The 23832-nt window shown below is 37.8% G+C and overlaps 2 protein-coding genes across 6 annotated transcripts in view; both read left to right on the plus strand.

The window, feature by feature from the left end:
• LOC116104107 (transmembrane protein 92-like) overlaps nucleotides 1-2741 on the plus strand; it is a 6525-nt gene extending 3784 nt beyond the window's left edge. The window contains exon 2 of the mRNA XM_031390901.1: nucleotides 2712-2741. Coding sequence (XP_031246761.1) covers nucleotides 2712-2741 — 30 coding nt within the window. The remainder of the gene's footprint in view (nucleotides 1-2711) is intronic.
• The window catches only part of Hectd2 (HECT domain E3 ubiquitin protein ligase 2), a 77008-nt gene that overhangs the window by 31445 nt on the left and 21731 nt on the right, over nucleotides 1-23832 (plus strand). For all 5 annotated transcript variants that reach the window (XR_004123580.1, XR_004123581.1, XM_031390165.1 and 2 more), the window contains exons 3-9: nucleotides 6449-6587; nucleotides 7398-7500; nucleotides 7864-7953; nucleotides 9732-9796; nucleotides 19326-19371; nucleotides 21472-21581; nucleotides 23286-23434. Coding sequence is in view for 3 of the 5 variants with exons in the window: in XM_031390165.1 (XP_031246025.1) it covers nucleotides 6449-6587; nucleotides 7398-7500; nucleotides 7864-7953; nucleotides 9732-9796; nucleotides 19326-19371; nucleotides 21472-21581; nucleotides 23286-23434 (702 nt within the window). In the remaining 2 variants the exon portion in view is untranslated. The remainder of the gene's footprint in view (nucleotides 1-6448; nucleotides 6588-7397; nucleotides 7501-7863; nucleotides 7954-9731; nucleotides 9797-19325; nucleotides 19372-21471; nucleotides 21582-23285; nucleotides 23435-23832) is intronic.

Genomic DNA, 23832 nt, shown 5'->3' on the forward strand with positions numbered 1-23832 from the left:
ACTGCCTATCCCATCATGTCTCTTGTCCTTTGAATTAATTTATTGTTTTTATACACTGCCTTAAACTCTCCTTTTGTTATGAGATCTACACTAAACTCCCCTTTTGTTTCTCGCCCACACTAAAGGATGTTGATATTTTTAGAATTGGGGGTACCTGTAGTGGATGTAGACAGATCATGGCTAGTGGAGAGCCAATCTTGACTGGACAGCTCACTCTGCCATCCTACAGAAGCACATCTGAGCCTGGAAGAGATTGAAGACTGGACTGCACAGACTCTGAGCCATCTTCCAACCACACCTGCGCAGAGAGGACCTCCCTGTACCTCTATTGCAATGCAGAGACACAGGCACTCAGATTCCCCAGCTGGCTGCTAAGTGGGGATGGAGACAAGGTCAGAGGCTAAGGAAACACTGGCAGCTGCTTCCAGTGGTGACCCACTGCACTGACCACCTGCTGGGTGGAGCATCCAAGATAGGAATGAAAGCTTAGACCTTCAGCTTCCTGGGGCCTCGGGGGCACTAAAGAAAAGCACTGGAAAGCTCCCACAATCCTGTTCTAGTCCTGGGACCTGCTTTCCTGGAAGACCAGAACTTGATGAAGCATGGGACTCTTAGGGAGATACAAGCCAGAATATAACTTTTGGGAGAAGGTTGGGTGGGAGAAAGCCTGGAGAAGCAGATTTGTTCAGACCTGTGTGGAATGAGGACATTGAATGCTTCTTTCTACATTCCTCTCCTGGAATCCCCTGGAGAGAAAGAGGAGACAGACCCCACCTTGCTCCTCCTCCTACTTAGTCTTAGTTCCAGGCTCTACAGGCCAACCCAGCCCAACGTTGACTCCTAAAGGGAAGAAGGTTTTGTTCTGTGGCTAAGGGATTGAGGACAGCTTGGAGTTTGGACTGTCCTGAGTGGATCAGGGGAGTGAAGGCAGTTCCTGGTGCCCATGCCTTGGCACCTTACCCTTCCCTTTACTGTGTGTGTTACAGAGGGCTGAAGGACAATGTGCAGGCAAGGCAGGTGTGGCTGTCCTGGACTCCCTCTGTAGACCAGGCTGGCTTCACATTTAGGACCCTCAAGAATACTCATCACTGGGCCACCACAGAAAATGACAGGACAGGGATTCCAGCTAGATTCAGGCTCTGAGAACTGGGCTTTTTCCTGTAGGAGGAGGTCACCTCAGCCTGCTTGTCACCTACCTGACATTGAAGATGGTATGGGGATTTTAATTCAGTTGTATGGCTGCTTTCTTGAAGTTCAGTGGCTGAAATATTTTATTATATTTAAGATGTGCATTGTGTTCTGTGAGGGTGTCAAATATTTTATTATATTTAAAATGTGCATCGGTGTTTTGTGAAGGTGTCATATCCTGGAACTGGCATTCCTGATGGTTATGAGCTGCCATGTGGGTGTTGGGAATTGAATCCAGGTCCTGAAGAGCAGCCAGTGTCCTTAACCACTGAGCCATCTCTCCAGTCCCTTGAGTGAATCTATTCCCACTCAGTATTGTCACTATTGTGGGTGAAAGTAGAGAGATGTCACCTTTTCAGAGGTGACCTTGCACTGTCCCTCCCACCAATATTTATAAAGCCACTGCTCTACTATTCTTGTCCTGGGTATCCAGGATGAGACCAGGTGCAGTGCCACTTCTAAGAACAAGCTTGCAGAGAGACCCACACACCAAAGCTCACAAAGATGAAGATACACATCTTCTGGTGCACTGGACCGGGTAGAGTGTGAAACAATGGTCCACATCCATTGACCTGTTGGAGCTCGTTCTGTAAGACATGCACCCACACTGAGTACCCATCCCCTGAGGATGAGGGATCTGTCCTGCCAACCTACATTGTGTCTGTCTTATTGGGAGAGAAGGCAAGTTTTATAAAATAAACTTAATTGTTACATTTTTATTAAAAAAAAAAACAATGCTTTGATATTTAGGGACATAAGAGCAGCTGTGAGCTGTTATTTTTCTTCCCTTAATAGCTGAATGTCACATCCTGTAATTTGGCTTCCATTCACTGATATGAGCAAAGGATTATGCTCTTCTTTCAGACTTGGATTTCATTAACATGCATGTTACGATTCTGCAGTTTTCATCAGTCAAGTTACCTTTGGCAGTAAAAAATAGAGCCTGCTGTTGGCCTCTGGTGCTACCTCACTGCACGGTCCTCACAGCCTCAGCGATACTGTCTCTCTTATATAAGACTCTCCTACTCTCAGGCTCTGCCAAAACCAAGTTCTCTTACTAACTCGAATTTCACTGCTCTACCTCAGCATGGTATTAATAAAAGTGAGTGGGTATAAAAATGTACACGCATATAGGCTTAGTTTGTGAATAAGCTGATATATAGTTGAATGAGTCTGTTTGTGTTTAATAGAGGGTGTTTATAGCCAGATTGGGAAAAGTGTGTGGGAAGGGATAGAAAAGAGTAAGGCTAGTGAAGAATAAGGAAAGATGGAAGAGTCACAAAAGATCGTTGTAATAAAACTGGAGTTCTTTTCTACAAAAAATGTTCCTCACTATTAATAAAAATGTTTAAACATAAAAAATTATTTTTGAAAATATTTAATTTTATTTTATAATAAATTAATCCCTTATCAAATCTTTGTTTATAGTACAAACTGCTAGATCTTTAATATTTGCATAGTTAATAAGTATAAAATAATTATAGAAATGCAGAAATATAATAATCTGCATTCTGTGTTTTCAGCATCACTACCTTCTCACTTCACATTACTGAATACATGCATCACATAGTACATCCCTAGACAAGCAACATCAGCATCACCTAGGAGTATGTTAGAAATGAATTTCTTATGTCCTACCCCCACCTGCTTCACCCCAGATTCTAAGGAGGGCTCAGCCATCAATATTTCAAGCTTGCTTAGTTAAACATGAAAGCCATACTCTATGGCATATGAAAAATTGAAAATTCTACTATCTTCTAACAGGAAAAGTTTATTTTAAAATAGACTGTGTTAGCTAGTTTTCTTATAACTAAAACAAAATACCTGAGAAAATCAACTTAAAGGGAGGGAAGATTCATTTTGAGTCACTGTTTTATTCCATTGTCACTTAGCCCCATTATACATGGGACAAATTCAGAGATGTAGGGCTGCTCACCTCAAGGCAGCTGGAAGGTGAGAGAGACTGTGGTCTGGTGATAAAATAAACCCTTCAAAGTTACACTTCCAGTAAGTAACTGGTGGTTTGAATGAGAATGGCCCTCATAGGCTCATAGATTTGAATGCCTAGTCACCAGGGAATGGCCCTATTTGAAAGGATTAGGAGGAGTGGCATTGTTGGGTGAAGTATACCAATGGAGGTGGGCTTTGAGGTTTTCAAAAGCTCAAGCCAGGGCCAATGACTCTGTCTTCCTGCTGTCTGCAGACCTGAATGTAGAATTGACAGCTGCTTGTCCAGCACTGTGTATGTATGCCTGCATGAAGCCATGCTTCCCACTGTGAAAATAGACAGCAAAGCCTCTGAGACTTTAAGCAAGCCCCAGTAAAATGTTTCCCTCTGCTGAGTAAGGAAACCCAATCACAAAAGAACACACATGGTGTGCACTCACTGATAAGTGGATATTAGCCCAGAAGCTCAGAATACCCAAGATACAATCCACAAACCACAAGAAACTCAAGAAGAAGGAAGACCAAAGTGTGGATACTTCAATCCTTCCTAGAAGGAGGAACAAAATACCCATGGAAGGAGTTGCAGAGACAAACAATGGAGCAGAGAATGAAGGAAGGGCAATCCAGAGACTGCCCCACCTGGGGAGTCTTCCCATATTCAATCACCAAACCCAGACACTATTGTGGATGCCAGCAAGTGCTGGCTTACAGGAGCCTGGTATAGCTGTCTCCTGAGAGGCTCTGACAGTGCTCAACTAATACAGAAGTAGAGGCTCACAGCCATCCATTGGACTGAGCACAGGGTCCCCATTGAAGAAGCCAGAGAAAGGACCCAAGAAGCTGAAGGACTTGCAGCCCCTTAGGAGGAACAACAACATGAACTAACTAGTACCCTCAGAGCTCCCAGGGACTAAACCACCAACCAAAGAGTACACATGGTGGGACTCATGGCTCCAGCTGCATATGTAGCAGAGAATGGCCAAGTTAGTCATCAAAGGGAGGAGAGACCCTTGGCCCTGTGAAGGTTCCATACCCCAGTGTAGGGGAATGCCAGGGCCAGGAATGGGGAGAGGGTGAGTTGGTGAACAGGGGGAGGAGGAAGGGAACAGAGTTTTTTTTTTTTCCAAGAGGGGAAACAGGGAAAGGAGATACCATTTGAAATGTAAATAAAGGAAATATCTAATAAAAAAATAATAGCTTTAAAAAAAAAAAGAATAGCTACTCAAAAAAAAAAAAAAGAGTTGCTGTGGTCATGGTGTTTCTTCACAGCAATAGAATGCTGACTAAAACAGTAGCCTTCTTGATCTAGTTAGGCCCCACCTTCTAATATCCTATCCAGCTCTTCCCAGTCAATTAATCCATTGATGGTATGAGTACCTTGATGGTCATTTACTACTTACTGAACATTGTTCTTAGTGTTTACATGTGTTTCATTGAAGAAAAACACAGTAAAAGAGATTTAGATTACAAGTTCCCCAATTGTAAAAATACAGAGTACTATAGGGAAAGTTAGGTCAAATTAGCTAATGGAGTTATAAGAAAATGTTCCCATTTTTCTAAAATAAAAAAAGACAAGTGCTAGAATATAGTAGCAGAAACACAGTTTTTCAGTCTCCTTTTTATTTAATTTTTTGAAGATTTATTTATTTATTTTATGAGTATGAGTACACTGTAGCTGTACAGATGGCTGTGAGCCATCATGTGGCTGCCCACTCACTCTGGCCCCTGCTCGCTCCTGTGTAATACACTGTAGCCATCTTCAGACGCACCAGAAGAGGGCTTCAGATCTCAACATGGATGGTTGTGAGCCACCATGTGGTTGCTGGGATCCAAACTCAGGACCTTCAGAAGAGCAGTCAGTGCTCTTACCCACTGAGCCATCTCTCCAGCCCTTTCAGTCTCCTTAAATCACTATGTAAAACATAGGTTAACTATGTATCAATGTTTAAAATCATGAACATAATTTACAATAAAGTTAACTGATAAAATAGCCACTTAAACCCATAAAAATAAACAGAATAAATAACTAAAAATATAAGTTACCCCTGGTGTGAGCTGCTGGGCAGGAGGTATCAGAAGAACTAAGTAAAGCTGTTTGGAATTTGTCTTGGAATAATAGTTTCAAAATAAATAATAGATATTCATCGTTAAGCTCAGAAGGCAGGTTCTAAAACAAAAGCTGAAGTTGAAGGGACTTTATCAAGAGCAGGTAAACATAGAGGACCCATGATGAGGTCTAAAGGAAGCAATGAGATCCCTGAGAATTCTCAGAGGTAACTGACGGTCCTTCTTATCCCAGGGCACCCCATACTGAACTTGCAGTCAAATTGAGCAGCAAAAGCAACTGAAGAAAACTAACACCTGAGTGCAAGTAGACGAAGGGACATGGGTCATAGAGGCTTTTGTTTGGATTCTATACAGAAATAGCAAAGGACTGGGGTGCACTTGATTCTGAGAGCTCAGAAATAACATGTTCAGGGGGCTGGCGAGATGGCTCAGCAGGTAAGAGCACTGACTGCTCTACTGAAGGTCCTAAGTTCAAATCTCAGTGATCACCTAGTGGCTCACAACCACCTGTAATAAGATTTGATGACCTCTTCTGGTGTGTCTGAAGACAGCTACAGTGTACTTAATTATAATAATAAATAAATCTTTAAAAAAACATTGTCTCTATCATTAAAAATAACATGTTCAAGTAAAAATTAGCAGCAAAGGATTACAAATTTTTATTAAAATAAGGAACTAAGGAACAGCCAGGAAGACTATGAAAACACATGAGAAATGCATAGCCAGAATAAGAAAGTAAGATCTCAAATACATGTAACTACTTCAAGAAAATGGAAGAACAAATATGGGCCAGTACAAAACTCAAAAATAGGAGGACAGAGGCAAACAAGATCTTACTTATTGTGGACTCTGATAAGAAAGCATATATAAGTGATTTGCATATTTCTGAAAAGTTAGTAAGTGTTGATAATGTTAAGTTTCACTGAGCTATTCCTTGAAAGGACGGAGAGAGAAAGAACTATACATTTCATTGATGAAGGGCTTTGGGGAGGAATGGAGATTAGTGGTAGTCAACTCTATGTAAGGTATAGTCAGAAAGCTGTTAAAGGTTCTGAGTTTATGGAAAGCACAGTCTAAGAGCTGTGAGGAATGAAGTGCCTAGAAAGTGCCTAATCCCAAAATGTTACATAATCCCAAAGTGAGTGCATTATAAAATGCTTTATTTTCTGTTTATGTTGTACTCTGATATTTGCTAATTTGAAAAAGCTTTGATTCATCACATGGAATGTTCTCTTACACTTCACAGTGAGAGACCTACCACCAATTTGTCTTGATGTTAGACAAAAGCAGCGCATGTCTGTGGATGCATCATCATCTGAAGGGAAGGTCCCACCCCTTGCAGAACCTACTCTGCCTAGCCAGCCCAGAACCGTGAAAGACTTTGAGTAAGTTCTATCTCACTCTTCCGTGGAGACTGACAGTCAGCTACGTGTCAGCGCTGTGCATAGTTTAACGTCTTTCTCTGAAGAATGAGCTGAACTTGTAGATTTGTATATTAGACAAAAGTAAAGACACAAAAGACAAGCTAGCTCAAGTTGAAGGTATAAATAAATGTTTGAATAATGGATAGTGTATATGTTATAGCAGTAGACAACAAACACTAAGAGAATGAGTAGAATTGTCCCAAAACATTGGCAAAAATTAATTTTACCATTAAAACACACACACACACACACACACATTCATCTACTATGTAACCATTCTCTAAAAGCTATGTCACCATTCAGAAAATCAAACTACATAATTTGAAGCACTTACATGGGGATGCAAAGGGAGAGACTCAGGCCATAAAGTATAAAAGCTCCAGAAGGTGGATTGTGGAGGAAAAGGAGAGCGTGAGAAAGGGCACATGTCAAGATGATGTAGATTTTTAGCTGCACATGGTATTACTCACCAGTAATTCTAGCACTCAGGAGTCTGAGGTTGGAGAAACACCCCAGGTTTGAAGCCAACATGGGCTACAGAACAAGACTCTTAGGGAAAAAAAAAAGTAAATGGGAACAGTTAATTAATATTTTAATATAATTAAGAATGATATATTTATATACTGTTTGTATCAACTGACTACTGATTTTTGTTGTTTTCAGTATTAAAATTATATATTTAGCATGATATTCATTTTTTAAGAAACACTGCTTATCTGAATGATGTTTCTCTCCACTTATGGTTAATATATGATATTGTTTATTTTTTAGGGAAGATTTAGAAAAAGCTGAGGCCACAGGAAATTGGAAAACAGTACATGCTTTTTATATAACAGCATTTGATTCTTTCACAGAATTAAATGCTGCATTTAAGGTAATAAATAATATATAAAAGATACTTTTCATTCACTTATAATTTTAAATTTAAAAAAGGGACTTCATTTTATAGTCAGTATTGACTTAAATGGTATATTTTTAAATTATATGTATCAAAATACTATTTGTGATTTTACTAGATATTTTATTTCCCTATTATTAATGTTTGATTTTTTTCAATTTTTAAAAATTACTAAAACCATTCTTATACATTAATTTTATTTTCAATAATTGCCTTAATAATTACTTTTTGGTCATCAGACAATAAGATTAGTTGAGTTATAAAAAAAAGTATAATTCAGATATTATTAAGAATAATCCATGAAATGTTAAACATTTAATTATTTAATTGAATTTGCAGAAAGATGCCACAGCCTCATTTAATACTATTGAGGACTCTGGGGTTAATGCCAATTTGGTGAATGCTGTATTTGATGCCTTACTTAATACTGTAAGTATTGTTTATGGACATATTCAAGTAGTATAATTCTACGTCTCTTCTTTATTGAACAACTTTTATTTTTTAAAAAGATTCATTTTAATTTTTAATTTATGTGTGTTTGCATGAATGAATGTGTGTCTGTTTAAGAGCCCACAGAGGCCATCAGAGGACACCTGATCCCTTGGAGCTGGAATTACAGGTGGTTATGGGCTGGTGTGTAGTACACAGGTGTATGGTGCTGGGAACTGGTTTTAGGTCTTCTGGAAGATTAGCAAGTGCTCTTGACCTCTGACTCATCTCTACAGCTCCTCCTTTTCAGATGCAGCCACTTCATAATCTAATTATACTAAACAATCAGATGTAATTTTATGATAAATAGAATTTTCAGAAAATTCGGTCATTCTTTTTCTAATTATCTGAGAATTAAGCAGAAGATACCTCTGTATCTAATATGTACTTGGAAAGACTTTCTAAAACCTGCTTTACCTACTCAGGGAAGGTGACTTGAGTGATTCTCAAAGTTTACTTCTGAATCAGTCACAGGAAGTGACACAGGCTCAGAGACAGTAGGTCTTAAGTAGAGATCAAGAAGTCAGCGATTAATTATATTCATGTATTTCCAAAAGTCAAACCATCCTTGTAAAGTTGGACTAAATCCTACATGGCCATAGTGTATAATTTTTTTAATGTTTTTGGCTCAGTTTGCTAGTATTTTGTTGACTGTTTTACAAATCTGTGCTTAAGAGAGATACTGGTCTATCCTAGTGGTTGTCAACCTTCCTAAACACTCTTAAATACAGTTCCTCATGTTGTGGTGACCTCCAACCATAAAATTATTTTTGTTGCTACTTCATAACTGTAATTTTGCTACTGTTATGAATCATAATGCAAATACTTTTGCAGATAGAGGTTTGCCAAAGGAGTTGTGACCCATTAGTTGAGAACCACTCGTCTATACTTTCTTTCTTATGACTTTGGGGCACTAGGATAAAACAGTTTTTCTCTTATTTGGTTATTCAATACCAAAGGTCTTCCCTGAGAAAGAACATACACATAATAACATTATACAGGCTGTGTGTGTGTGTACCATATTACCTATACACACATAATAATTAACGAAAATGATGCCATGAATTTGAAAGAGAGAAAACAGGGCTATATAGGAGGCTTTGGAGGAAAGAAAGGGAAGGGATGATGCAATTACATTATCATCTTAAAATAAAAGAAAAATGTAATTTTAATAGAACATAGCTTGGTAACACTTGCTGTGTTACCAAGACTAACTTATTGGAATTAAATGATCCCTAATGGACAGATATAATTGTGCAGTTTGTAATCCCAGCAATGAAGAAGCTGAGGAAGATGAAAAGGTCTTGGCCAGCCCAGTTCATGTACTAAAACACTTGGCACAGAAAAGTATAACTTCAATCAATGTGTATATGTCCAAAATATATGCCAAACATCTTAAATTAATAAATGCCATACTGTTGGACTTATGATTTTGTCCTCTCAAGGAAAAAAAAAAGGAATTTTTTTTCAGTTACATAAAATTGTTGCTTTGCTGTTCATCAAAAGATCACCTTGTGTATTTCTGCAAACTGTTTACTGCACATCCCAGAGAGCATCCTATGGTACTCTACATCACTGGTGCTCCCTGCAGTGCTCTTAGTGTCACTTTCCAGTCACTAAGTCTGCTTGTCATTTATTCAAACAGATATGCAAATAAATTAATGTAAAAATCACAAACTATCCTAATAATTATTTTAACTATTTTCTTTTGCCTCTAGCCTCAAGATATTCAGAAGTCAGTATTGAAGGGAATCATTAACAGCTTGTTACAAGAATGGAAAGGGTAATTGTAACTGGTATTTAATCTGTATAGATGACTTAGATATGTATCTCATGTTTCTTTATGTGTGTTTTACTCTTAGGAAGTATCATTTTTTAACTGGATATTTTATTTATTTATATTTCAAATGTTATCTCCTTTCCCCATTTCCCTTCTGCAAACCCCCTCTCCCATCCCCCCTTACCCTGCTTCTCTGAGGATGCTCCCCCGCCCACCTACCCACCCACTCCCACCCCACCGTCCCAGTGCAGCATTCCTCTACACTGGGGCATCAAGCCTTCACAGGATCAAGGGCCTCCCCTCCCATTGATGCCAGATAAGGCCCCTTCAGCTCCTTCAGTCCTTCCCCTAACTCCTCCTTTGGGGTCCCTGTGCTCAGTCCAATGGTTGGCTGAGAGCATCCACATCTGTATTGGTCAGGATCTGGCAGAACATCTAAGGGGACAGGTATATCAGGCTCCTGTCAGCAAGCACTTCTTGGCATCCTCAATAGTGTCTGGGTTTGGTGTCTGCATATGGGATGGATTCCCAGATGGGGCAGTCTCTGGATGGCCTTTCCTTCAGTCTCTGCTCTATTCTTTGTCCCTGTATTTCCTTTAGACGGGAGTAATTCTGTCTAAAATTTTGGAGATGGGTTGGTGGCCCCATCCCTCAACCTGGGGCCATGCCTAACCTCTGGATATGGTCTCTGATTCTCCCTCCCCTTTGTGGGATATTTCAGCTGATGTCATCCCCATGGGGTCCTGGGAGGCTCTTGCTTTCCTGGCATCTGGGACTTTCTGGTTGCTACCCCCAGTTCCCCATCCCCCACTGCTACACACCTCTGTTCAATTTCCTGCCCCTCTGTACATCTCCATCTCTTACCATACCTGATTCTTCCTCTCTTTTTCCCCTCCCCCTCTTCCTTTCCTCCCAATTCCCTCTCACCCTCTACTTCCCTTGATTATCTTGTTTCCCCTTTTAAGGAATTAATTATAGAATACTTGAAGCAAAGCTATTTAGTATACTGAGATTTGGATTTCTTGGGATCTGTAAATATTCAAAAGGAAATCAATGAATCTTTTAAAATTATGTGTAAGTATTTTTGTGTACAGATATATGTGCTATGCAGATAGAGGATGAGTACTGGTCCATAACCTTGGGCTTCTTTGTAGCCAATACATTTTCTTTTTCAGAAAATAAGTAAGTAGCTTTAAAGAAAACTTTTGCTACCTCTGGTAAACAACTCAGGCCAGAAGAGTTGAAGACAAACTGGTCCTTAGCATGACAACAAAAGCCTCACCAGAAACATTGAGACATCAAGCCCATGCATGAATTTTTGTTGTGTATGCCTAATAATTCATGTAAACATGAATGGCACTGCTAATTTGGTGGAAAAAGACTTAAAGTGGGAGATGAACACCTAAGTCTTGAGCAGAGAGAAAACTCTTCTGACTTTAGTATCCCCAGGAGCTTTAATGGCCGAGTTCTGCCTTTAATCTGGCATCCAGTGAAAGATCTTGGATTTCAGGATTTCATGTTCATGAATCATTTTTAAGTTAGAAAGTTACTTCCTGTGTATCTGTGACATTGTACTATAAACTTTGAACAAGTGAAAAACAGTGGTCAGATTTGGGACTCAAACTCCCCTGGACAAAACTAATAATGTTAAAATCAAGATATTTCAGGATGTCCAAAGTAAAATTCTTTTAATTAGCAGCTGGATGTGAGTTGGTTTATAGACCTTCCTCTTTTATTAAACATAGACTCTTTTCTCATACAATATATTCTGAATACAGTTCCCCTCCCTCAACTCCTCTCAGATCCTCTCCACCTCCTCTTTTATCCAGATCCATTCCCTTCTTATCTCTCATTAGCAAAGAATAGGCTTCTAGGAGATAACAACAGAATAAAATATTTGAAAAAAATTGAAGTTGGACAGTTGAAAATTAAAGAGCCCCAAGAGAAGGCACAAGAATCAAAACTTGTGGGTTTACACATTCAGGAGTCCCAGAAACTGAAAGGTAGTGTGTGTGTGCAGGGGACTGGTGTCCAGACAACCCATATAGGAGGCCCTATATGATTGCTGTTTGAGTCTCTTTAAGTTCATATGAGCTTTGCTCAGTTGATTTAGAGGGCTTTATTCTCCTGGTGCCCTTTGTCCGTTCTTTCTCCCCCATTCCATCTGCCTCCTCTTCCACGGAGTTCCCTGGGCTCTGAGGAAGGGATTTGATGGAGATACCTTATTTAGAGCTGTATATTCCAAGGTCTCTCTCTGCATTATTTCTGGCTGTGAGTCTCTGTATCTGCCCCCATCTGTTACAGGAGGAAGCCTTTGTGGTGAGAGCTGAATAAGGCACTGATCTATGAGTAGAGCAGAATAGCATTAAGACTCATTTTATTGTTACTTTTTTTTTTTTTTTTTTTTTTTTTTTTTTTTTTTTTTTAGACAAATAGCATTTGGTTTTATCCTAGGTCTCTGGACTATCTAGTCTCTGGTTCTTGGCCACCCAAGCAGTATCAGGTATGAAGTGGGCCTTAAGTCAAATCAGACATTGGTTGGTTACTCTCACAAGGTTTGTGCCACTGTTGCCCTAGCATGTTTTTCAGGACAGACAGATTGTAGATCAAAGGCTTTGTGGTTGAGTTGGTGCTTACCGTTCTCTTTTGGTAGCCAGAAGAGTACCTTGCTTTGTCATAGACAGTAGAACATAATGGTGTAGATTCTTTGTAGGCACCAGCTCAGCCTTTCCATGTGCAGTGAGTTATGTGAGTGTTATCTTTGGCAGTGGAGCCTTGATGTTAGTGTGTGGAGAACAGCTTATTGTCTAGGCAGCAGTTTGGGTTTTTGGGAATGCATGGAACCCTTTAAGCTAGCAACTCAATTGGATGAAACCCATCCCCAGCACTGGACCAGCAGGGTTTCAGCTCCCTCATTATTCGGAGACTTCATTAGGATTCCTTCCTGTCTTACACAGGTTTCTATACTGCCCCTCAAATGCCTTCACTTCTAGCTGTCTCTCCCTTCATTCCCTTCCTTAACCTCATCTTACCTCCCAATTCTCACCTGACTCTCCCATTCTTGTTCCCTGCCCCTACTCCAGTCTATCCATAAAAATCATTGTTTCTCTTTCCCAGGGAGATCCATGTGCTCTCTCCTCCCCAGTTCCTTTCTCTATACCTCCCCTTCTAGGTCTATAGAGTGTATCTGGGTTATCGTTTATTTAATGGTTAATATCCAGATAGAAGGGAATACACACCATATTTATCTTTCTGGGGTCTGAGTTGCCTTACTGAGGATGAGGGTTTTTTTCTTTCTTTCTAGTTCCATTTATTTGCCTGCAAGTTTCATGTCATTTAAAAAAAATACCTGATTAATACTCTATTATGTAAACATAACATCTTTTTTATCTGTTGAGGGACATCTAGGTCGTTTCCAATTTCTGGCTATTATGAATAGCAGCAATTAACATGGGTGAGCAAGTGTTCCTATGATAGGATAAAGCATCCTTTGTGTATATACCCAAACTGGTATAACCGGATTGGAACCACATCTTTGCCTACTTCTTTCAATTCTTTTTTCTACCACCCTCTTCATCTTTCCAGTCCCCAGTAGGAGAGAAAGAAGGTAAGAAGAGGGAAGGGAGCATCCATATCATTAGACTACTTTCTGCTGACTAGGGGCATTGTGTTCCTTGGGGCAAGTTTGATCTTCTTCAGCAGCAGCAGGAAGAGAAGGAAGAGAAGAGGAGTAGCCTCGTTTGTATACCCTTTCAAGGGCTCCAGGAGGGGAAACCGAGAAAGGGGATAACATTAAATGTAAATAAATAAGATATCCAGTAAAAGGAAAAAAAAAAGAGTTCACAGAATTCCAAACACCATACACTTGGAGAAAGTATCTGCAGCTGGCCAAATCACACCCCTGCCAGGGCATGAGTTAAATGAAACTCTGCTGCTGTGGACAGTCAGAGCAGCTCCATAGCTCACACCTGGAATTAAAACAAAACCACTTTCCCATAATATTTCCATGTTTTTAAAGAAACCAAAAATCCCACTATACTGGATCTTGAGATAGATACATTCCCATCTTTCTGAGGAACTGCAGTATTGGTTTCCATAGTAGCTGTACAAGTTTGCACTCCTACTAGCAATGGAGGAGTGCTCTCCTTGCTCCATATTCTCATCAGCATGAGCTGTCATTTGTATTACTGATCTTAGCCATCAGAGGAGTAGGATGTAATCTCAAAGCCATTGTGATTTGCGTTTGTCTAATGGCTAAGGATGTTGAAATCTTTGTAACTATTTCTTAGCTACTTGAGTTTCCCCTATTTGAAGAGTCTGTTTAAATCTGTACCCCATTTTTAATTGGGTTATTTAGCTTTTTATATCAATTTTTTTTTTAGTTCTTTATATATTTTATATATTAGCTGTCTGTCAGATGGAGAATTGGTAAGATCTTTTTCGCATTCTGTCGGCTGCCACTTCGTCTGAGTGGTGGCACCCTTTGCAGAAGCTTTTGGGTTTCATGAGGTCCTATTTACTAATTGTTGATCTTAGTTTCTACACTATCAGTGTTTTTTTAAGTAAGTCTTCTCTCATGCTAGTGAGTTCAAGGCTATTCTCCACTTTCACTTCTATCAGGTTCAGTTTACCTGATTTTAAATGTTGAGGTCTTTGATCCATGTGGAATTGAGTGTTATACAGGGTGTTAAGTATGTATCAATTTGCATTATTCTACACTCAGCTTTTCAATTTGACCAGCACCATTTGGTAAAGATGCTGTCTTTTTACCAGTATGTATTTCTGGCCTCTTTATCAAGATATCCATGAGTGTGCAGGTTTATGTCTGGGTCTTCAATTCGATTTCTTTGATGAACATCTGTTTTATGCCAATTCAATGCTGTTTTAAATTACTATAGCTTTGTAATATAACTTGAGATCAGGAATAGTGAGACCTCCAACAGTTCTTTTATTCTTCAGGATTGTTTTAGCTATACTGGGTTTTTTGTGTTTTCATATAAGGTAGAGAATTGTCCTTTCAAGATCTGTGAAGAATTGTATTAGAATTTTGATGAGGCTTGCATTGAATCTGCAGATTGATTTTGGTAGGATGGCCATTTTTATTATGTTAATCTTTCCAGTCCATGAGCATGGGAGATTTTCCTTTCTTCTGGTATCTTCTTCAGTTTCTTTCTTCAAAGACCTGAATTTTTTTTTTTAATCAAGTAAGTCTTTCACTTGCTTGGTTAGAGTTACCCTAAGATACTTTATATTATTTGAGGATTTTGTGAAAGGTGTTGTTTTTCTGATTTCTTTCTCAGACTGTCATTTGTGTATAGGAAGGCTACTAGTTCTTGTACAGTAATTTTCTATACAGCTTCTTCGCTGAAAGTGTTTATTAGCTGTAGGAGTTCTCTGGTGGAATTTTTAGAGTTACTCATGCATACTATCGTATCACCTGCAAAAAAGATATTTGACTTCTTCCTTTCCATTTCGCATCCCCTCCCTCTCCTTCAGATGCTTTATTGCACTAGCTAAGACTTCAAGTACTATAGGCATGCAGAGCATGGACAGCCTTCTCTTAGTCTGGATTTTTAGTGGAATTGCTTTGAATTTATCTCCATTTAAATTGATATTGGCTATGGGCTTGTTGTAAACTGCTTTTATTATGTTGAGATATGTCCCGTTGTTTCCCTAATGTCTTCAGGACTTTTATCATAGAGGAATATTGGATTTTTTCCAAAGGGCTTTTCTGCATGCAATGAGATAATATAGTAGTTTTTTTCTTTGTTTATATGGAGGATTACATTTACTGATTTCCATATATTGACCCATCCCTGCAGCTCTGGATGAAGCCTGCTTGATTGTGGTGGATGTTCTTTTTGATGTGTCTTGGATTTGGTTTGCAAGTATTTATTGGGTCTTTTTGCATCTACATTCATGGGGGAAATGGTCTATAATTTTCTTTCTTTCTTGGGTCTTTGTGTGGTTTGGGTGTCAGGAAAATTGTGGCGTCATATAATGAATTGGGCAGTGTTTCTCCTGTTTGTATTTTGTGGGAATATTTGAGGAATATTGGCATTAACTCTTCTTTGAAAGTCTGGTAGAAAGGTTTTTTTTGTTTTTGGTTGGTAGACTTTTAATGACTGCCTCTATTTCACCAAGGGTTATAAGTTGTTTAAATTGCTTATGTGATCTTGATTTAACTTCTGACTTTTTAAAAGTGGTACCTATCAAGAAAATTATCCACTTCTTTGGATTTTCCAATTTGGTAGAGTATGGCTTTTAAAAGTATGTTTATCTGATTGTCTAAATTTCCTCGGTATCAGTTGTTACCTCCCCTTTTTGTTTCTGATTTTGTTAATTTTTATATTCTCTCTCTACCTTTTAGTTATTTGGATAAGGGTTTGTCGATCTTACTGATTTTCTCAAAGAACCAACTCTGTTTCATTGATTCTTTGTATTGTTCTTTTTTATTCTACTTTATTGATTTCAGCCTTGAGTTTATTCCTTGAGTTTATTACACTCCTTTTGGGTGTTTCTTCTTTTTATTTGAAAGCTTTCAAGTGTGCTATGAAGTTGCTTATATGAGGTAACTCCAGTTTTTTAATGTAGGCACTTAGTGCTATGAATTTACCTCTTAGAACAACTTTGATATATTCCTTAAGTTTGTGTATTTATTACCATTCAATTTTAGAAAGTCTTTAATTTCTTTCTTTCTGTCCTGACACATTTTTCATTCAGTAGAGAGTTGTTTAGTTTCCAATGAATTTGTAAGCTTTATTATTTCTTCTGTTGCTATCCAGTTTAAATCCATGGTGGCCTGAGAGGATGAAGTGAGTTATTTCAATGTTCTTGATCTGTTGAGACTTGCTTTGTGTTTGAGTATATGATCAATTTTAGAGAAAATTCCCTAAAATATAGAGAAGAATGTATATATTCTTTTGTGTTTGGGTGAAATGTTCTGTAAATCTCTATTAGGTCCATATGGTTTATAGCATCTATCAGCTCCAGCATTTCTATATTTAGTTTTTATCTAGATGACTTGTCTATTGGTGATAATAGTGTATTGAAGCCCACTGTCAGTGTGTGAGGGTCAGTATGTGATTTAAGTAGTGTTTCTTTTACAAAGGTGGGTGCCCTTGTTTGGGCATAGATGTTAATAATAGAAATATCATCTTGGTGGATTTTTTTCCTTTGATGAGTATGTAGTGTCTTTCCCTATCTCTTTTGATTAGTTTTGGTCTGAAGTTTATTTTGCTTAATATCAAAATAGCTACACTAACTTATTTTTCTTAGGTCCATTTGTTTAGAATATCTTGTTTTTAACCCTTAGGTAATTTCTATCTTTGATATTGAAGTGTGTTTCTTGGATGCAGCAAAAAGATCGATACTGTTTTGGCATCCTTTCTATTAGTCTTTTTATTGGGGAATTATGACCATTGACATTGAGAGGTATCAGTGCCCAATGAATGTTGATTCCTGTTGTTTTGTTGTTATTATCAGTGGTGGTAGTGATTGTGTATACACATGTGCATTCATGTGTACACGTGTGCATTTGTGATTGTGTTTCACTTCCTTTGATTTTAGTTGTCTGGATTGTTTATTTCCTATGGTTTTATGGTTATAGTTTTCCCTCTTAGGTTGGAGTTTTCCTTCCAGCACCCTCTGCAGGGCTGGATTTGTAGATAGATAACTAAATATTGCTTAAAATGGAATATCTTATTTTCTTCATTTGTAGTGATTGTCTTGCTGGGTATAGTAGTGTGGGCTGACATCTGTGGTTTCTTAGAGTCTGCAGCACATCTAGCTAGGGCCTTCTAGCTTTTAGAGTCTCCATTGAGAAGTCAGGTGTAATTCTAATAGGTCTGTCTTTATAATTTACTTGTTTTTTCCTCTTGTAGCTTTTAATATTCTCCCTTTGTTCTGTATATTTGGCATTTTGATTATTAAGTGCTGGGGGACTTTCTTTTCTGGTCCAATCTATTTAGTGTTCTTTATGTTTCTTGTACCTTTATAGGCATCTCCTCCTTTAGGTTAGGAAATTTTTCTTCAATCATTATTTTGAAAATATTTTCTGGGCTTTTGTGCTGAGATTCTCCTTCCTCTGTTCCTATTTTTCTTAGCTTTGTCTTTTCATGGTGCCCCACATTTCCTGGTTGTTTTGTGTGAGGAGTTTTTTAGATTTAACGTTTTCTTTGACTAGTATATTTATTTTTTCTATTTTATCTTTAATACCTGAGATTCTTTTTTCCATCTCTTATATTCTGTTGGTGAAGCTTGCCTCTGTAGTTCCTGTTTCAATTTCTAAATTTTTTTCATTTCCAGAATTCCCTCAGTTGGGATTTCTTTATTTATTCTGTTTCCATTGAACAGTTTTATTCATTTCTTTCCACTCCCTGTGTTTTAATAGATTTCCTTAAGCAATTTATTAATTTCCTCTTTAAGGATCTCTGTTATCTTCATTCAGGTGGTTTTAAAGTCTTCTTGTATTTCAGCTATGTTAAAAGGGCCTACTGTGGTAGGATAGCAGGCCTCCAGTGGAGACACAGTGCCCTGGCTGTTATTAATGGTATTTTTATGTTATTATCAGGGTATCTGCAATCAGGATGATTGTTGGTCTAGTTTAGTGGTTCTTGGCTTTCCCAATGCTGTGACCCTTTAATACAGTTCCTTTAATACAGTTCCTCATGTTGTGGTGACCCAAACCATAAAATTATTTTTATAATTTAGCTACTGTTATGTATCACAATGTAAATATCTGATATGCAACTCCTGTGGGGGTTGTGACCCACAGGTTAAGAACAAGCACCACTGGTCTGGGTGCTGTACTAGGTTTGTCTTTGTTGAATGGAGTTTTGTTCCTAGGTTTCTGTTTATTCTTTGGCTTTTTAGAGTGTGATTGCTGTATGCTGCCTAGTAGGAAATTTTCTGTGGACCTGCTTCCATGGCCTACTCAGCTGATATTTTTCCAGGTTATGCCTGCTGCTATTAGAGGTTTGGATAATGTGTTGAATTGGAGGAGAAGGTTGTGATCAGTTTAGAGGTAGGACCAGAAAGGAAAAGAGACCACAGCAGGTTTTCTGCTTCAGAGCTGGAGATTGGATCTGAAGGAGCAGGAGAGATGTGGATCCACTATCAGCCTGTTTGTTGCCGGTTTGCAGATATTTCAGTCACTTCAGGAGTGGACTGAAGCATATTTTCTTTCTTTAATGTATAAATAAATATTAAGTAAAAATAATCCATGTTAAAATAAAATGTATTTTTAAATTACTGATTATTCATTAGACTTTTAACCATTTCCGTAGTCTGCCTTTTACTTTAAAATGCTACAGCCTTCCTCTGTAACTTGCTCTTTAAGTGATACTCAGAACCAGCCTACTACTTTGAAAGCACACTGGAGACATATTTATATCTCAATAAAAATAATGCATGTAAACCTAAATTCATTTTGGCTTCTCAGTTCTTACAAACACATATAATGGTCATATTTTGTTAGATACTGTAAAATTAAACACTCATCTGAAATCAATCATGCATGTTCCTTTTTCAGTCCACGAACAAAAGATGATCTTAGAGCATATTTTATACTGCTACAGGTAAGTTAGAGTTATTGAAGTCATATGTCAATCTGCATATGCAAATTAAATTCTATCCTATAACAGTTACTTGGCAATAGTATTAATACTCTTTAGAATAATGTTTACGTGGAACCCAAAGGCTAGCATTGTACCAAGCATCTGGACGCTAACTCGGGTGAGTGACGAGTGAGCTCCTCCCTCCCTGCCAGTGTTCCTGAGCAGATGGCTCTTCTTCCCTTGCCACTCACTCTTTCCTTTGAACTAATTGTCACAGGCCACAGAATGTCCTCATATACAGGTTTCTGTTTTTTACTAATGTTCATTATAATTCTGATAGAAGCATAAAAGTTGTTACTATTTGTTAGAAAGCAAATTAATACTTTCTCATGAGAGAGGTGGATTCAAAAATATGAAAACATACTAAACTATTAAGTAAAAGCAATTTTTTATTTTTAATTTTTTTTAAAAAATATTATCTTAGTTAACACTACGTTTACATCATTCTTTATAATTTACCCAAGTTGTTCGGGTATGTTAACTCATTTGAAGCTATAGTATAGAAAACATGTAGATAAGAAAGGGTATAAAATGACCCCTAAAGCTCAGCTCCCTCAGAGGCATGTGTGAGTGAGCTGGAAGTTCTGCTCACACATCACCCTTTCCCAGAGTTGTTGCTGGGTGAAGCACTCAGTGCTCTGAGTTCACTCCTGCCCATTACTCAGTTTTGAAAAACAGTGTTCTCTTTTATCACAATTGGGTTAATTTCTAAAATATTATTTTTACTTTTTGTGTATCTGTGTGTGAGCTACTTGTGTAGAATACTCAGGAAGGTTAAAGTCAGATGCCCTGGGACTTACACTGCACACAGCTCTCAGTGCTAGAACCAGACTCCTGAGCTCAGCAAGGCAGCAGGCACTCTGAAGCACCGGGCCAGCTCTCCACCTGGCACCTGATTTTTTTTTTTTTTATTAGATATTTTCTTTATTTACATGTAAATTTCTCCTTTCACAGTTTCCCCTCCAAAAACAAACAAAGAAACAAAAACAACAAAAACAAACCCCTGTTGCCTCCCCCTTCCCCATGCCTGCCATCCCACTCTCTCCCACTTATTGGCCCTGGCATTCCCCTACACTAGGGCACAGAACCTTCACAGGGCCTCTCCTCCTATTGATGATTGAATTTACAATCCTCTACTATATATGTGCTGCCAGAACAATCAGACCCACCATGTACAGTCCTTGGTTGGTGGCTGAGACCCTGGGAGCTCTAAGGGTACTAGTTAGTTCATATTGTTGTTCGTCCTAAGGGGCTGCAAACCCCTCAGCTCCATAGGTCCTTTCTCTAACTCCTTCATTGGGGACCCTGTACTCAGTTCAATGGATGGCTGTGAACCTCAACATCTGTATTAGTCAGGTACTGTCAGAGCCTCTCAGGAGACAGCTATATTTAGGCTGGCTTGTCCTTCCTTCAGTCTCTGGCACCTGATTTTTAATAATAGGACTTTTATGGAAATTTATGAAATGTACACTGTAAAAGAGCTTCAGCTTTTGAAAGACAAATACGGGGTTTGCTTAGTTTAGGAGCATTCTTTCAGTCCTTTAACATTTAAAAGTTGTCAGAGTGCATGCTTGTTATTCTCTGTGATAAATGAAGCCAACTTATTTCCCAGTGCAAAGATTTTACTATTTACATTTACCTGGTTTTCCTTTTGTTTTTTTTAATCAATAAGCCCACATTATTGTCTTGTTATTTAATTGGATAATAATGATTGCCAGCGTTTATGAAAAATGGAACAAGGTGCTTTATATGTTTTCTTTTTTAAAACTCAAAATGACTCCTGAGATCAGTATTATTTCCATTTTACAGCCGAGAAAATTGAAAATTAAAGTTTAAAACCATGCCTAATGGTGCACAGCTAATATGTGGTAGGATCAACCCTCAGACCCAGGTCTGTCATGACTCCAAGGCCTGTATCAGAAACCAGTTTTACTTAAATAACAAGTTGTTTTAAAGAAGTACACAAACTTAAATGTAGCTTACTGAATTTACCACTTAAAATTCATTAAGCTTTGTGTTTTTCCTTCACTTTAACATAGTTCTCTTTGATATCTTTTTCAGAATCCTCAATTTAATATCACATCTACATATGTCATCTATGCGCATTTGCTACGACAGATAGCTACCTTAGTGGAAGCTGACCATCATGTCCTAGTTCACTGGCTTAAAAAGTAAACAAAAACTTTCATAGTCTCTCACTTTAAACTGTGATATTATTAAGTTTATGATAAACTGTTGTAAACTTTTACAACATGTAAATGTTTTGAAGATTTTTAGGAGTGATGTTTATACTTTGCAATGCTTCAAAAGCTAGTCATAAAATGTATATATTAGTAATACATAAAAGATACATAAATATCTATTTTAAATCTAAGTAACTATTCTTGTGAAAATTGTTGAAAATATCAACTACTTGCAGTTTTTATATAGCACATTTCTGTTTTTATACATTTCAAATGGATTTGCTCAGCTATTATTTTATTCTGTGTCCTTTTATTTACTTTTTTATGTCTCTCTGTTAACACATATGTGATACTTTCTCCTTATTAAAAATACCAGAGTATGAAAGCACATTACTCCTTCCCCTCAGGACTATATTTATATTAATAGTTATTTCTCCGTGATGGGAAAAAACTAAAAGGGCAAAATATTTCCAAAATAAAATTTAAATACTGTCAGTTCTCATGATGACTATAATAATAATTATTACTATTAATTATAGTAGTAATAATTACTATTATTGGTATTAGTACTCAAATACGAACTGTATTTGCGAAGTCACCATCAATGCTGAACGAACACACATCACTGAGCCTTTGCTTGGGTGGGTTTTTAGGAGCCTCTGGTTACATTCCTGGCAGCTCAGCAAGCATCCACTCTGTGAGTGCTTATACTTGATGCTTAGTCCATGTAAGTTGATTAGTTAAATTGAGATCATAATGGTTGCACTATATGCAATGTCAGTATAACCATAACACACCCATTTTATTAGTACAACACACCATGTCCTTCTTGTTCAGTGTAGAGCATCACATCCTTCTTGTTCATTGGAACTAGTCAGCACTTAATTATTACATAGTCAGCACTTACTTATTACATAGTCAGCACTTAATTATTACATTGTAGACCTTTAGATTTTTGAGACAGGCTAGAGTCTGTACCTCAGGCTAGCCTGGAACTTGCCATGTATCCCAGTAGACCTCTAACTCACAATCCTCCTGTCTCAGCCTCCCAAAGGGATTACAGGTGTACACTGCCATGCCTGTCTGGAAGGCCATTTTAAAGTAACATAATCATGAAAAATAAGCATAAAATACTAAAAACATATTAGACTATGGGAAGACTATAAAGAAGTTTCTTTGGAACTGTAGTTATTTAAAACAGAAGTTTAAGTTAAGGCTAGCCAGTAGGTAATAAAATAATGTGTTTATTATTAGAATAAATCACAGACATGTTAGAAAAGAGTACTGCATGAGTACTGAAATGAGGGCTAAAGCACTACCCTGCTGAATCGCACTCATGCCTGCCAAGGTCTCAGGGTTCTCTCCACTATTCTATGTTCACAAGTGCTGATCTGGGAAATAAGGAAGAAATCTTAGTCTTCAAGAACAGGATTTGTAATAATGGTACTGGCTAAATCCTGAAAGCCTTAACAGTTATATTAATGATACTGCAGTAATTTGGGTGTTTATTTCTTATTTGAGAAATAGTATTGGTAGGATTTTACATCTTTTGAAATGTTTTCAACTTAATATAATTTGTGAGAATGAATAGTCTATCTTCTATTGTATAGGATGTAGTTTGATCTCTAACAAATATGTTGACAAAATAAGAAATGAAAGTCTTGATTGGAATTATTTCAAAATCTTTACCAGATTATCCCAGAAGAAATTCAAGCAACTGGTAGAGAGATTGCTGCAATTTGTTTCTTTACGCCTGTTTCCAGCAAAACCTGAAGAATTCCCGCCTCTAACAAAGTGTACCTGGTGGATTCCATCCGCTGCTAAAGTTCTGGCTTTACTTAGTAGGTTTTGATTACTCACTCAGTCTCCCTTTTCTCTTGATAAGTATTAGGGACATATTTTTAAGGGTCGCAGAGTGCTAGAGAGATAACTTTAACTTTTAAACCATTATTTTGAAGAAAACAAAGTCATTTTCCATTTTATATATTTTACAAAATATAAAATTTTTAATTATAAATGTTTTACAAGGCTGGAAGAGCTTTGTTTTTGCTTGTATTATAGTCTTAAGTGCACATGTTTCACTAAGTATTCATTCCTGAGAAAACATGAATTCCCACTAATTACTGAGGACTCCTACAAGAGATGACACCGGTGGAGAAATGACGAGTAGATAACCATCTGCCTGCCCCCTTTCTCTAAATATTTTTATGATCCTCATCACTTTTTTGTAAAGCAAGAA

Source organism: Mastomys coucha, unplaced genomic scaffold, assembly GCF_008632895.1.
Source record: "Mastomys coucha isolate ucsf_1 unplaced genomic scaffold, UCSF_Mcou_1 pScaffold21, whole genome shotgun sequence".
Classification (NCBI taxonomy): Eukaryota; Metazoa; Chordata; class Mammalia; order Rodentia; family Muridae; genus Mastomys; species Mastomys coucha.